At 33.5% G+C, this 15,000-nt stretch overlaps 4 protein-coding genes across 6 annotated transcripts in view; 3 read left to right on the top strand and 1 right to left on the bottom strand.

Annotated features, from left to right (window-relative positions):
• The window catches only part of LOC137642465 (uncharacterized), a 16,737-nt gene extending 6,926 nt beyond the window's left edge, over positions 1–9,811 (top strand). The window contains exons 1-2 of one of the 2 annotated variants that reach the window (XM_068375046.1): positions 8,957–9,042; positions 9,255–9,810. In XM_068375046.1, coding sequence (XP_068231147.1) covers positions 9,037–9,042; positions 9,255–9,755 — 507 coding nt within the window. In that variant the 5' untranslated portion in view covers positions 8,957–9,036 and the 3' untranslated portion in view covers positions 9,756–9,810. Of the gene's footprint in view, positions 1–8,956; positions 9,043–9,254 lie in introns of those variants that run through there. The other variant, XM_068375047.1, reaches the window with a different exon arrangement.
• LOC137642463 (ATP-dependent RNA helicase glh-2-like) overlaps positions 1–15,000 on the top strand; it is an 87,617-nt gene that overhangs the window by 12,167 nt on the left and 60,450 nt on the right. The window lies entirely within an intron of this gene.
• Positions 3,594–15,000, bottom strand: part of LOC137642464 (uncharacterized) — an 85,873-nt gene continuing 74,466 nt past the window's right edge. The window contains exons 1-2 of one of the 2 annotated variants that reach the window (XM_068375044.1): positions 4,277–4,438; positions 3,594–4,139 (exon numbers count right to left, since the gene is read on the bottom strand). In XM_068375044.1, the coding sequence (XP_068231145.1) occupies positions 3,672–4,139; positions 4,277–4,282 (474 nt within the window). In that variant the 5' untranslated portion in view covers positions 4,283–4,438 and the 3' untranslated portion in view covers positions 3,594–3,671. Of the gene's footprint in view, positions 4,140–4,276; positions 4,439–15,000 lie in introns of those variants that run through there. The other variant, XM_068375042.1, reaches the window with a different exon arrangement.
• On the top strand, positions 14,050–14,967 carry LOC137641999 (uncharacterized). Its single transcript, XM_068374560.1, has 2 exons — positions 14,050–14,152; positions 14,362–14,967. The coding sequence occupies exons 1-2, from the start codon at positions 14,147–14,149 to the stop codon at positions 14,881–14,883; spliced, it is 528 nt and encodes a 175-aa protein (XP_068230661.1). The 5' UTR covers positions 14,050–14,146; the 3' UTR covers positions 14,884–14,967.

Here is a 15,000-nt window from a genome sequence, read left to right as displayed (position 1 = left end):
TTGCATTTCAATAGGAATCTTGAAAAATTGTCATTGAGAAATAATCATACCCTGAGTTCCCTATACTCTTTCATCCGATCCTTAATTAATCGTTTCTGTCCATTTGTTTCCTCAGGCTCGTTCAATCCTTTTGGTCACCCTCATGGTGGTGTTTGTCGCCTGCTTGGCTTCTGCTTACCCGACCTTCGGTAATCCTGGATTAGGAGGAGTAGGAATTGGACATTCTGGAATTGGACAACCTGGATTCGGCAATGCTGGCAGTAAGTACCATATGAGAAAACGCTTTACAAGGTGATTTACATGGCTCATACATTGTCTGTAATGTTGAGGATCTAGAAAATATAAAAAAATAGGATCAAACCTAAACCTTTTTTCTCGTTTGCAGTTGGAGGAAGTCCTTACACCAACGCCTTCGGGGGTCCCTGCCGTTACTGGAACCAAGACCCGACTACCCTGAAATACTTCTGCACCGAAAGACCCGACCAGACCTTTCCAGGACTCTTCTAAGGAAAGGATATTCGCTTTCATCGATAGAATTCAAGGAATTGCAGCGAAGAATTAACTAAACCTGAATGTATTCAATTTTTAGAACAAAGTTTATAATCAATATTTACGAATAGCATCCATTATCACAGGTGGCGTTAATGACCTTATATATCAGGATGTCATAAAACTCCAAATCAATCAATCAATCCATCACCACTGTTATCTTTTTCAATTATTTATAAATATCTAATTTTTCAAAAAGAACATTAGAAAATCGAAAATATGGTAGCACTGCAAGGCCATTTCCCATTAATTTTAATGTTTCTTATATACGAAATTTGAGAAACAATAATTTACATTGAATATGAATAGTACCTGACGCTTCTTAAGAACTATAAATAGAAACCCCTGAAAAGAAAGAGAGAGAGAGAGAGAGAGAGAGAGAGAGAGAGAGAGAATATGTCAAAATGTATTAACATTCTGAAATATTAATTTATTAATAAAGTAAAAAACCTCATTTAATTCTTTTTATTCTCCAAACGGTACACCTATAATATGTTATATGGCTCACTAGTATTTATGAAAAGATATTATATAGATTTGTCTATCTACATATATATATATATATATATATATGTATATATATATTGTGTTTATATATATGTTGTGTGTTTATATATATATATATATATATATTTACAACTCATATGTGTATCAATATACAAGCATTCATATATCAATACATACACTTATATACACCTACACATACGCATATAAACACGAATACATGTAGAGAGAGATAGATAGATAGATGCATATTTGTATATACATACACATATGTATGTATGTCTACATATGTCTATTGCTTTTTTAATATTTTTACCAATACAAATTATTTTTTTCTTCCAAACAATATTGTTCCCATTCAAAATATGGATAAGTATATTTAATACAATATTTTTGAAGAAAATTTATCATCTTGATAAAAACCTGTAAAAAGAAATATATTCCGTGGATTATTTTCAAAAATTATCAGAAGTTGCTCTTTTAAATATACAGTAGATATTCATTACAAACAATTAAAAAATTTCAGCGTTATCAAATCCCTTGGAACAATTGTCTTTAATATAACTAATTGAAGAAAGATTGTCTTAAGATTTATAAGAAAAGAATAGAGTAAAAGCTTCCTTCAAAGATTGGAAGTAAAATTTCCGTTTTGGTTAGTGGTGGAAAGTTCAAATATATCCAAAGAAAATAGTCACTGAATATTAATACCGGATAGATAATAGTGACTTCAAAACTTACTTCCTAAAAGAACTTATTCCAGGAAGTATATTTTTTTCATAAAGAACGTAATCTCAATTCTGAAGAGATTTCATCTCTCTTATCTCTTTTCTCTTTTATTTACTTCGTTTCTGGTCGCTTTTATACTTGGAAATTGTAAATAATTTTCCAAATCTAGTTTTGAGCTTTGATGTCGAGACTAATGACATATAAAACTTATTTCGATAGAGATAGGTAAAATCCCTCTAACTAAGATAACTAATGCATCAAAAGAAGTATAAAATATGATATACTCGGATATTAAGTTTTTTAGAGCTGTTATCTTGGTACATAATACAAGCATCAGTCTTACCTCTATGATATTCAATCATTAATGTCGAGAATTGAATGCACTTTAGATAGGTATCCTATTTATCTTTTTTACGATATCAGAAACACATATTGATGAATATCTGTATAAATGATTAAATTATATCTGGGGTGTTTATTTCATATATATATATATATATATATGTATATAGGTAGGTAGGTAAGTAGTAGGTTAGCCAAGGCACCAGCCACCCGTTGAGATACTACCACTAGAGAGTTATTGGGTCTTTTGACTGGCCAGACAGTACTACATTGGATTCTTCTCTCTGGTCACAGCTTATTTTTCCACTGTCTACTGATACACCGAATAGTGTGGCCTATTCTTTACATATTCTCACCCGTCTTCATACACTTGACAACACTGAGTTTACCAAAAAATTCTTCTTCCCTCTTGGGGTTAATTACTATACTGTAATTGTTCATTAGCTACTTTTCTCTCGGTAAGGGTAGAAAGGACTCTTTAGGTATGGTAAGCAGCTCTTCTATGAGATGAACACATCAAAATCAAGTCATTGTTCTTTAGTCTTAGGTAGTGACATAGCCTCTGTATCATGGTCTTCCACTCTCTTGAGGTAGAGTTCTCTTGCTAGAGTTCTCTTGCTTGATGGTACACTGGGCCCGCTGTTCTATCTTATTTCTCTTCCTATTATTTTTTAAAGTTTTTATAGTTCAATTAAGAAGAAATGTATCTATTTTACAAATCGATACATTTCTTCTTAATCTAATGGTGACCAAGTGCTCTCTCTCTCTCTCTCTCTCTCTCTCTCTCTCTCTCTCTCTCTTTATATATATACATACACACACGCATATATATATATATATGTTTATATACTTTTGAATATATATATGTATATATAAACATATTTATATATATATATATATATATATATACATATGCATGTCTGTATGTATATATAAATAAAGAGAGAGAGAGAGAGAGAGAGAGAGAGAGAGAGACAGACAGACAGACAGACAGAGAGAGAGAGAGAGAGAGAGAGAGAGAGAGCACTTGGTCACCATTAAATTAGAATACCCGAGACGTTATAAGTCCTTACGGTACTTTGTAATCGAATTTCAAACAAATTCTTACTCACTTTGTTTTAACCAAATTAAATGATGAGAAACCATCTCTTTCCAAACATAGACAATTCTCCAATTTCAAAACTCTCTTACTTTTTACTTTTTTAAAGTAAACTTTGTGTCAGGAAGAACAATAATAAAGATAAATTCTTTTCAAAATAGAATCCAAAATAAGAATTATGTATATTAATAATTATATACTTTTTTCCCTCTTAGAAGATTCAATATCAAACTTAATTATATTTTTCACTTTCACTATAAATCTACTATAGTTACTACTTACTTATGAGTTTCAGCTGACCTGGGAATAACTTTTAAGGGTAGTAAACACTAATATGTATTAAAAATAAATATTTATTAATCTAATTCAGGTATCTTTGGTCTCTGTAAGTCCATAATTTAAGAATTGTAATATAGATTTGAAAGATGTTCCTTAAAACGAAAGTCAGGATTTATCTTCCAAAACCGAATCCACCGAAGCCTCCAGATCCTACAGGGGGTTTGCAAACGTGTTCCTCAAGACACCTGTCGAAGCAACACTTGTCGACGCCTCCGCACTTGCTGTCATTGGAGCATGTCTGTGGAGGGGCAAAGCTCCTGACGGGTGGGCACTGAGGTCTTACGGGAGGGCATTGACCTGGCTTGACGAAGGGAAGGGTTTCAGGCTCGTTGTTGCTCTCGCAGCAGTAGGACTGTCCCTCGGGAGTTCGGCACCAACGTCTGCATGTCTGGGAAGCACCACCTCCAAAGCCCCCTCCAAAGCCTGGGTTAATTCCTCCAAAGCCACCTCCATGTCCTCCACTGATACCTCCAAATCCTCCTCCAAATGCTTGATTTAATCCTCCAAAGAATCGTTTATTTCCTCCATCATTTGCAAAGGCAACAGCTGCCAGACAGCAGACGAAAATAAGCTGAAGTACCTGGAAAGGAAGGAAAAAGGAAATCAGAAATTGGTATAATATAAGATTTTCTCAATCAAATAGGTTTTGAAAGTCAAAGAGATATTGATATTAAGTATCATAGGTACTCAAATATAAAAGAAACTTCTTTTACTCACCTTCATGTTTTATGTAGCAGAGTTGATGAGCTGTGACTTTTCTTCTTGCCTTGTGAAGAATGGATACTGTTCCATCGAAGCACAGTCCTTTATACCTAATGACAACATTCGGTATAATCCCCATCTTTGACGCTGCTCTCCTCCATCGCGGGAAGTCCGGCCACTTTGAGCCTGCAGGGCCAGTGACTCATCTTGCGTTCATGGCGTGCCGGGAAATTTAATATTATGAAAATGCCATGAATTTGGATTTTTTCCTTAATATTGTTTTTATTATAAGCGATTTTGTTGAACTTATTGCAAATTGAAACCGAATAAGCTATTTCAGTTCATAAAGGCACAAGTTGACACAGATGAAGACAAAAATTGCAATGTGAAATTTTGAATTTTTACTCAATTTATTATTCGAATACAAGACTTTGCCAAACTTTTTGATGAAAAAAAAATAGTTTTAATACAACAGCAATTACTCCTTAAGGGAAAAGTAGAATTGAAAATTAACTAAAATCCAAATATCTTCAAATCTATTTTAAAATCATCCTTAGGGAAGAAAATATATTAACTCATAATCGTACCTGTGTTTACAATTTCAAGAGGTTACTTGGCATTGTAAAATGAGCTGTTTTAAATTACTCTTTACTAGTTCAACTATATATATATATATATATATACATATATATACATATATATACATATATATGTATGTATATGTATATATATATATATATATATATGTATATGTATATGTCTATTTATATATATATATATATATATATAAATATATATATATATGTATATATATACATATTTATATATATATATATATATATATATCTGTGTACATATACATATTTTATATATATATATATATATATATGAATATATATATATATATATATATCTGAATAGATACACATGTGTAGTCTTCTCCCAAATAAACAAATCACGTAAAGAAATCAAACATTCAACTAACTACTAATATGTAACTTATGTTTTAGAGCCCGAAGTAGAGATTTAGCCTCCAGCAAATCATCTCAAATTATTAACCTTCGATTGATTCTTTGTTTAATGGAAATGGAGAACAAACACGTCTCTATTGCTTTGCATCGTAAGAGGATAAAAAGGTTCGTTTCAAGTAAACAATTAATGTTACCGAAACATGTAGGTCACTTGAAAGTTGTATATTCAATCGCTTCAAACAGTTTTCATCATTTGCTCAAATCATAAGGCTTCAATTATTGTCTTTCCTTTAGTTAATCAGAGTATATTGTAACTTTTGAATCTGGCACATACGAACGAATCATGTGATTGATTGATTGATCATGAGTTATCTGGCATCTTGACATTTAAGGTCATTGACGCCGAACAAGTCATGCGTCGTTCAGTACCCCAAAATTTTCGTAGTTGTAAAAATGCATATTAATATGAAGCTAATTATCATCATGCTTTTAATACTTCCATTCTCAAAAAAATATTTAAAAGCTATTTTCTCTCTATTGTGGGCTAAAGAAAAACGCTGAATCATGAGAGTGGCAGCCATGACATTCGGTACTAAATAATGAATCTGGAGGAAACCTCGAACTTGAAGAACCGGGGTTTTCCTCTCTCGTATGACACTGGAATTTTGAAAATTGTGATAATGATCTTTGTACTAGATTTGTCTTCTGGAAATTTCCTGTCCATGAGGGAAATCTCCGGTGTTTCTGTATGAATACTGAGCGGGAAAACTCGAGTTTCTATCCAAAAGGAATTCCAGCATTATCTTGAAAAGAAGAAAATAAGTTAGGAACATTGGTCTAAAAACAATAGTTTTTAAGTAAATCAATGAAAGAAAATCTTAGCAAAATACTTAATTATATTCTAAATGAATGATTACATCTGGCATTACCGCTCACGGTGGGCAAACTACTTGGATTCTTGATATCATCTAAAGGAAAAACAAATAATTTGTGAAATCTTGTAAGACGATGAAAAACTTAGTGAAAAGCACATCATGAAGAGAGAGTTTGTAGTTATTCCCCTAAAGGATCAATGACCGAGCCTGCTGTTAGAGGTTTGAAAGTGCAGAAACAGGTCTTCATATTGTTTTCAGTACTTCAGAGGTGTTCTAAATGAGCCTTCAAGTTGTTTAATATCAATTAACTTTTACTTATTATTATTTTATGTATTACAATGAATTTGAGCATATTTCTATTTTCTAAGGACCAAAGATCATGTAAAAACAAAAGGCTTAAGTTCGTCTTTTTGTATCGACTATTCTATGTTTACTACATTGGGAAAGGTGTCTGTTCATATGGTGCTAAAAGGTGCCGCCGCTGATGCCGTGGCTTCGACTTTGGTTAGGTTTTGTTTTTCCGCTGTTTTATTCTCACCAGAAGTTTTGCATATTCCGATGTATTGTGGGGAATTAACATTAAAATTATATTTGTCTTTATATAGCCTATCAATATGTCTTACTTCTCTCATGAACACATGAAAATGTATTTGGAATTTCAGGTAGTTCTGGATGTTTGTTGAGAACTATATTAATCAATACTAGCGGAAATTTGTATTTTTTTCTACGTGGAGAAAACATAACACAACCGTAGAAGAAGCGATGGTGACACAATGCAAGATCTTGCATTATCTAAGGAATATATTATAACAGCTGCTGTGAGGAATTATACTCTAATTTGGTTATCGTTCCGCTAGAGTTCATGTTAATTAGCAATTGAGAATCATATTGAAGTATATCACTTTACATATAAACGTCAGAGGAAATATTCTCAGCTATTCTATAGTGTTCTCTCTCTCTCTCTCTCTCTCTCTCTCTCTCTCTCTCTCTCTCTCTCTCTCTCTCTCTCTCTCTCTCTCTCTCTTGTCACTGAGACCTAGAAAAAAACCTCTAAACTGGTAAAGAGGCAAAGATTACTTATCCACTTTTAAATCCCAAACAGGATGTTGCTCCTTGTAGGCCTACCTCTTGCAGTGCAAATAGTAATTTTACATTGTGCTTTGCATAGAAGCCTGTCCTATTCTACAAGGCTTTTCAAAGGACAAATATTGTGTGATATTTTCTCCAATTCTTTAAAGAAACCTGAAGCAGAAATGTTCGGATGAGCTAATCATAAAAAAAAAACACTCATTTTAAGGATAAATCAGTCTGGCGTCGCAAAACCGAAAGTCAGAGGCAAAAATCCTAGGCAGTTTGGAGATGTCCTAAGTCACCTTATTAAGTGGTATGAATGTCAAAGTCCTGTCTTTAAAAAATGGCATTAGCCGGATGGCCCCTTTCAAATGCTTTTTAATACATCACTTGATTCCTTTTCCTTTAATTTAATTTAGTAATACAGTTTATTGATTGATCTTCTTGAATGATTTTTGGGCCCAAATGATACTGCATGAATTTCTTTTGAATGAAAAATTTAATGTTTTTCATATGATAAGTTCAGTTGAAGCGGCGAAGAGTTCCGTCACGATCAGGAAATATACAGATAATAAATCAGTATTAAAAATTAATTTTACAGAAACATGTCAATATTACCAGTATTACCGGACAGGAAAAAAAAGTTGTGCGAATAGAATATTTTTTTCTGATTAATTATTCTGAAAGCTATTTTTGGCCTTTAAGTCTACATCCTTTATATATTTCTTCTTCTTATCAAACGTCCTGACTTTTGCTTCGCGATAACAGCCGAGTTTCTCTCAGTCGCATCAAAGCACTAAAATGTCTCCCCATGTTCAGCTTTGGCCCATATTACCCAATTTCATAAATGTAATCCAACTCAACCTTTAATTCAACAATATATAAAATAGTAAAAACAGTGATGGAAAATAAAAAAAAATTAAGTTTAGGCATGTCTATATTCTTCTGAAATTGGGAAAAACGTTAAAAAATAATTTCTCTGAAATATCTAGAGTCGAGAATGTAGTTGCTCTCGACTCCCCAATCAGGCGTGCGAGACTGAAACCAGATTCAACGTCATCGATATGACGTCATTACTCTGACGTCATGGGTTTCACGCTCAGCCATCTACTGGCGGTTGGAGCAAACTCTCCTTTCTAGAGTCCAAGTTGCATAATAATTGTTTGTGTTTACCCCATCACCCATTTACTAGGCAGACAGATTGTTTACCTTAGGTCTGCCCATTCATACTTACCTATTTCATAGTTAGGAAATATATTGTTAAATACCGTTATTACAAAACAAAACTAAATACTAACATTAAAGACACGAAATGATTCATTTGATTATTTTTTGCTCTTCGCTGCTGACAATTTAGTGATAAAATATGACGGATTTTAATATCTATTTACCTTAATTTTGACGTTTGTTTCTACTTAAAGCCTCTCGAAAAAAAAATTGGCTACTGTCCATCGTGCATTATGACATATTGTTAAACTGGGTATTTTTTCGATGCTTATCCCACCAGAATCAAATATTCACAACAGCATGATCAATATTTTATCGACTTCTTTCGTTTGTTTTGGTTATCATTCCTTTTGGGAATATCTTTGAAGATGGAAACGTTTTGATACTAATAAAAAGGAAATAATCTCATGTATAAACTCCTCATGTTACTATGTACGAGAGATGCGTCACTTGCTCTGCAACACGTGCTCTGCCGGTTCAAAGATCTGGACTTCCCGCAAGGTAACATCGGCGAAGGGAATTTTACCGGAGGCAGTTTGAGATATAAAGGACTGAGCTTCGAGTAGACAGACATCACTCCTCACAACAGAAGAAGAAGAATCACTACTCATCCGAATCTGCTACGAACAACATGAAGGTAAGTGACCCAAAAGGTCTTTCTTGAAGTTTATCATATCTTTGGGTTTATCTTATGAAGAATTACAGTTGCCAGTTCAATTCAATATGTCTCTAAACGCTCACGAAAGGGAAAGAAAGTGTAAACAAAACCATTGTTCATTAGTTTCACTCAAAAGATGAAAATTAAATTCATATATTAATACTAATCAATTCTCTTTCTTTTCTTTCTAGGGACTTCAGCTTTTATTCGTCTGCTGTCTAGCAGCTGTTGCCTTTGCAAATGATAAAAATAATGGAGGAAATAAACGATTCTTTGGAGGATTAAACCAAGCTTTCGTCGGAGGATTGAACCAAGGATTTGGTGGAGGTTTTGGAGGAATCGGTGGAGGCCATGGAGGTGGTTCTGGAGGAATCAACCCAGGCTTTGGAGGGGGCTTTGGAGGAGGTGCTTCCCAGACGTGCAGACGTTGGTGCCGAACTCCCGAGGGACAGGCCTACTGCTGCGAGAGCAACAACGAGCCTGAAACCCTTCCCTTCGTCAAGCCAGGTCAATGCCCTCCCGTAAGACCTCAGTGCCCACCCGTCAGGAGCTTTGCCCCTCCACAGACATGCTCCAATGACAGCAAGTGCGGAGGTGTCGACAAGTGCTGCTTCGACAGGTGTCTCGAGGAACACGTTTGCAAACCCCCTGTTGGATCTGGAGGCTTCGGAGGATTCGGTTTTGGAAGATAAATCCTGATATTCTCCTGATTGATCGTCGTTAGGAATTTGATTGTTATTTATGATTTAGAGTAATAGAGATAAAAGATATTTGATAATAATAAATATTTATTTTCTTTACTAAGTCTTCTTATTTTATTCCTAACCTGATCCTTTGTCAGATGAAGATTAACACTCGTGTCAAATAAGTGTTCACATATCTTGTCATATATTCTTCAGTATAAATGAAAATGTTCATAGGATTAAAAAACTCTTTATCATATACAGTTATAATGAAACGAATTTTTTCACATCATTCTCAAACTACTTCTCGGGCTGTTTGTTACCCGACGCAATTAAAAGATTGATTTTGACCAAGAAACTTATGAAAGAAATCAACTATAAAATCAATTAAATTTCTCCCTCTTATAGCCATTCATGACATATTTTATGTACTGTATAACTTTAAAAAAAAAATCCTTTTCTAGATGGATATTAAAAAGTAGTGATTAAAAACAGAAATTTAGGAAAGGTTCAGAAGTATTCCGAATTTACATCTTCCATTTTAATGAAAGAACTCTTGTGACTTAAAATAGATTTTGACATTTTTTAAAAATTGTTGCTGTAGTAGACCAAATATCGAATGGAGGTTGTTAATCAATATTTTAGAACATTAATCACCCTGTTTGAGCTAAGAAATAACTGAGCTTCTGGAAGAAAGAAAATCCCCAAATACAGTTTAATCTATCACTCCATAACTAATTGAAAATAGCAAACCGACAGAGATATGATAGGAGGATGATAAAAGATTATTCAACAAGCAACATGATATTAAAAAAACTGGAACATTATTTTCATTTTGCATTTGGTTACAAATGCTCTTTGTGATTAATTAAATTTCATTCAGTTTGGAAAGAAATGCATACGTCAACAGATATAATTTGAAATAAGTCATGAGTATATCTACCCTCTATCAACCACTTAGGACAGACATTGCTCCGCTCTTTTGATTACGTTCTTTTTTTATTTAAATACTTTTGGTACCGGAAAGATAATAATGGTTATGATGTTAGAACTAATTATCATAGTTTTTAGTTACGAGGGGGCTGAAATATGTCCGGAGAGAGAGAGAGAGAGAGAGAGAGAGAGAGAGAGAGAGAGAGAGAGAGAGAGAGAGTTCAGATATTATTTTTACAAATCTTCTGTGTGCAGGAGCTGAAAATATTATATATCAACTGTTCCTTACTCGGGTTTACATATAGCTGAGACAAAAGTTAAGGGATTTATTGTCAGGAATCTGTTGTGAAAATAAGAGGAGAATTCAACCGCTTCTATCAATGACTTCCATCGGGATATAAACATTGTTTAATACGATTTCAAAACTGGGTGTTACTTGTTAGTGATGTAACTGGGATTATTCATGAATCAGTGCTCAACGCAAATACTCATTGCCGATCAGAAAATTCATTAGTTCTTAAAAACTTTAAATTCTGGAATTCCCTACCAATGGGAGAAAAGTACTTCATAAGATTTCCTCAACGATATGCAAATTATATGACTTCAAAGATGCTTGAAGTAATATACATACATACATACATACATACATACATGTATATATATACAAATGTGTGTATATATAAATAAATATATATATATATATATATATATATATATATATATATATATATATGTATATACATATATATATATATATATATATATATATATGCACATCAACAACAGCAACAAATTTAGCCGTTTCTGGTCCACAGCAGGACTAAGAGTTCAGTCATGTCAAAGCAAACCAACCTAGTATAGTTGTACCTGACTAGTACAGCTTTACTAATCATAGCAATGAAATCCTCTCAACAAGTTAAGAAATAACTACTCAAAACACGATACATATACATGTATATATATATATATATATATATATGTATATATATATATATATATATATGTATATACACATATATATACATATTCTTATGTATATATATGCGTGTGTGTGTATATATATATGTGTGTGTGAGTATGTATGTATATATATATATATATATATATACTTATATATATATGTGTGTGTGTGGTTTTATATATATATATATATATATATATACACATATATATACATATTCTTATGTATATATATGAGTGTGTGTGTATATATATATGTGTGTGTGAGTATGTATGTATATATATATATATATATGTGTGTGTGTGTGTGTGTTGTGTGTGTGTGGTTATATATATATATATATATATGTGTGTGTGTGTGTGTGTGTGTGTGTACTGTATATACATATATATATGAATATACACACACACACACACACACATATATATATATATATATATATAATTCAAATATATATATATATATAGAAAGAAAATATATATATATATATATATATATATAAGCGTGAGTATTCATCTACTACTACTATTACTACTATCAAATACATTCCTTGGTGTTAATTACAATATTTCGGATCCTTTGGAAGACGTATATCTTAGCAGACTCCATCAGAAACCACCTTTCAGATGATACATAAAATATTAATTGTTTCGTTTATTTCTTCACACCAAAATATTTATCTCGTCTCTCATGGTATATCAACTTATTTATTATTTCCATACTTTCGGTTCAAATGTTGGTTTATATCATGATTTATCAAAATATGGCAAATATCTGATTGATTAATTGATTGATTAGGAGTTATCTGCCATCCTGACATCTAAGGTCAATAACACCGAACAAATATCTGAAATCATCAGGAAACGACCTGATATAATCTTTGTGGTTTGATTAAGAATGTCAATATACTTAATGATATCAAACTGTATTTTCCATTAACAATGATAAAACATCAAGTGCATCTGTTGGACATAAATCTTCTCCAATTGATTTTATGTCGGAAATGGAATTTTCCAAATCTACAATTCTTTAGCAATGGTGAAGAAAAAATATTGACGAGTTCGGGAAATTCTCTGGTGACCAGAAGATTATAGAAATTATCGTTACATTTACTTAACATTGCCGGAGTGGGGGGTGGGGAGCGGCCGGAGGAGAGACAAGTAAAAACCAGTTCCCCAACTCTAAGAAAAGCCAAAGGAAATAGTAGGGTACGGAATTCATGACTTGTCTAAGAAGCTCATGATTCTTTGTTCTCGTTCATCGTAAAAATATAGAACAAATGACTGATTGCTGTGAAGTTCAGTCCATTTTGTTTATCTGTAGAAATTATCATTAACAGACATATTATCTTTAGGTGCTAAAGGTGAATGTACGTTTAGGCCTAATAGAATATGAAGGCAATTGCTTACATTTCTAAGTGGTAAGAAATAGAGTCACTAAACCTCAAACAAATGAGAATATTTTCTTTGAAAAAGGAAAATTTAACAGATTTATATTTAATTTCACTATGGGTTTCTACATTCGGTGGAAAACAGTCAAATTAACTCTCTAAGAGACAAAAACCACATTACTTTCTTTGTTAAAAGCAAGACCTACAGGTCTTGGTTACAAGTAAAGAAATGATTATTACTGTCCAGTCTTCAGACAACAGTGCAAGATGCAGACTAAATCTAACTGCGTAGATGTGACGTCATCAGCTTGACGTCATTGAATTTACTCTTACCTATTTGTTGTTACTTGTGGCTTGGTGTCCTTCTGAAGGGCAAAGGTTACATGATTATCGTTATTGGAATATTTTCACTGAATGTTTAATGGTTTTGGGACCCCACACAAATGCTGCTTGTTGTTTATATACAAAATTTTTCTCGTAGACGCTCATTTTGCATTTCAAATCTAATGACTACAAGTCGAGACACGAATATGATTATGTTGATATATTTTTTTCGATATTATCATTTTGATAAAATTTCATATCTTCTAATACTTCATTATTTTTATTCCCTCTTCGGAACTAATCGCTGTCACAAAAGCTAAAGTTTTTGTTCTATTATATTTTCATTCATGATATGTGGGAAACCATAACAACTCTTACATGAAAGAGATAAATTTCGAAATAAGACACATTTTCAATTGCCAACTTTTCTCAAAATTCCTTCCTACCTCATCATGCATTGTAAAGTATATTACTTTCTCATCTAGTGTTTCTAGGTTCGGTTGACTTTCGAGTCATCTAAGTCTCTTATAATGAGAAGGGTAAATTAAATCTAACTAAACAATAAATATTAAACAATCGTAATAACAGACATCCCAACTCTGCGGTGAACGAGAGATGCGTCACTTACTTTCCAGGTTCAAAGAGTCCGGGCTTCCCGCAACGCAACATTGGCGAAGGGAATTTTACCAGACGCAGTTTGAGGTATAAAGGACTGAGCTTCGAGTAGACAGCAATCACTCCTCACAACAGAAGAAGAAGAATCACTACTCATCCGAATCTTCTATAAACAACATGAAGGTAAGTGACTCAGAAGATCTTTCTTGAATATTCATATGTTTGAGTCTTTGTAATGAAGAATTACAGTAGCCAGTTCAATTCATTCTATATGTCTTTTATCGCTCATGAAAGGGAAAGACAATGTAAACAATAGCATTGTAAATTAGTTTCACCCAGATGTTGAAAACAAAAGTCAAATATTAATTTTTAATTTCTTCTCTTTTTTCCAGGGGCTTCAGGTTTTATTCGTCTCCTGTCTGGCAGCTGTTGCCTTTGCAAATGATAAAAATAATGGAGGAAATAAACGATTCTTTGGAGGATTAAACCAAGGTTTCGGTGGCGGTAATCAAGGATTTGGTGGTGGTTTTGGAGGTATCAGTGGAGGCCATGGCGGTGGCTTTGGAGGAGGACATGGAGGTGGCTTTGGAGGAATCAACCCTGGCTTTGGAGGGGGCTTTGGAGGTGGTGCTTCCCAGACATGCAGACGTTGGTGCCGAACTCCCGAGGGACAGGCCTACTGCTGCGAAAGCAACAACGAACCTGAAACCCTTCCCTTCGTCAAGCCAGGTCAATGCCCTCCCGTAAGACCCCAGTGCCCACCCGTCAGGAGCTTTGCCCCTCCACAGACATGCTCCAATGACAGCAAGTGCGGAGGCGTCGACAAGTGCTGCTTCGACAGGTGTCTCGAGGAACACGTTTGCAAACCCCCTGTCGGATCTGGAGGCTTCGGAGGATTTGGTTTTGGAAGATAATTTCTGATATTTACTTGATTGATCGTCGTTATAAATCTTGTTGTTATTTTTCATATGGAGTAAAATAGGCCAAAGATATCTGATCTTAATAAATATTTATTTCCATTACAAAGTACT

The sequence above is a fragment of the Palaemon carinicauda genome, chromosome 6, assembly GCF_036898095.1.
Source record: "Palaemon carinicauda isolate YSFRI2023 chromosome 6, ASM3689809v2, whole genome shotgun sequence".
NCBI lineage: Eukaryota > Metazoa > Arthropoda > Malacostraca > Decapoda > Palaemonidae > Palaemon > Palaemon carinicauda.
This window is presented reverse-complemented; position numbering and strand designations above follow the sequence as displayed.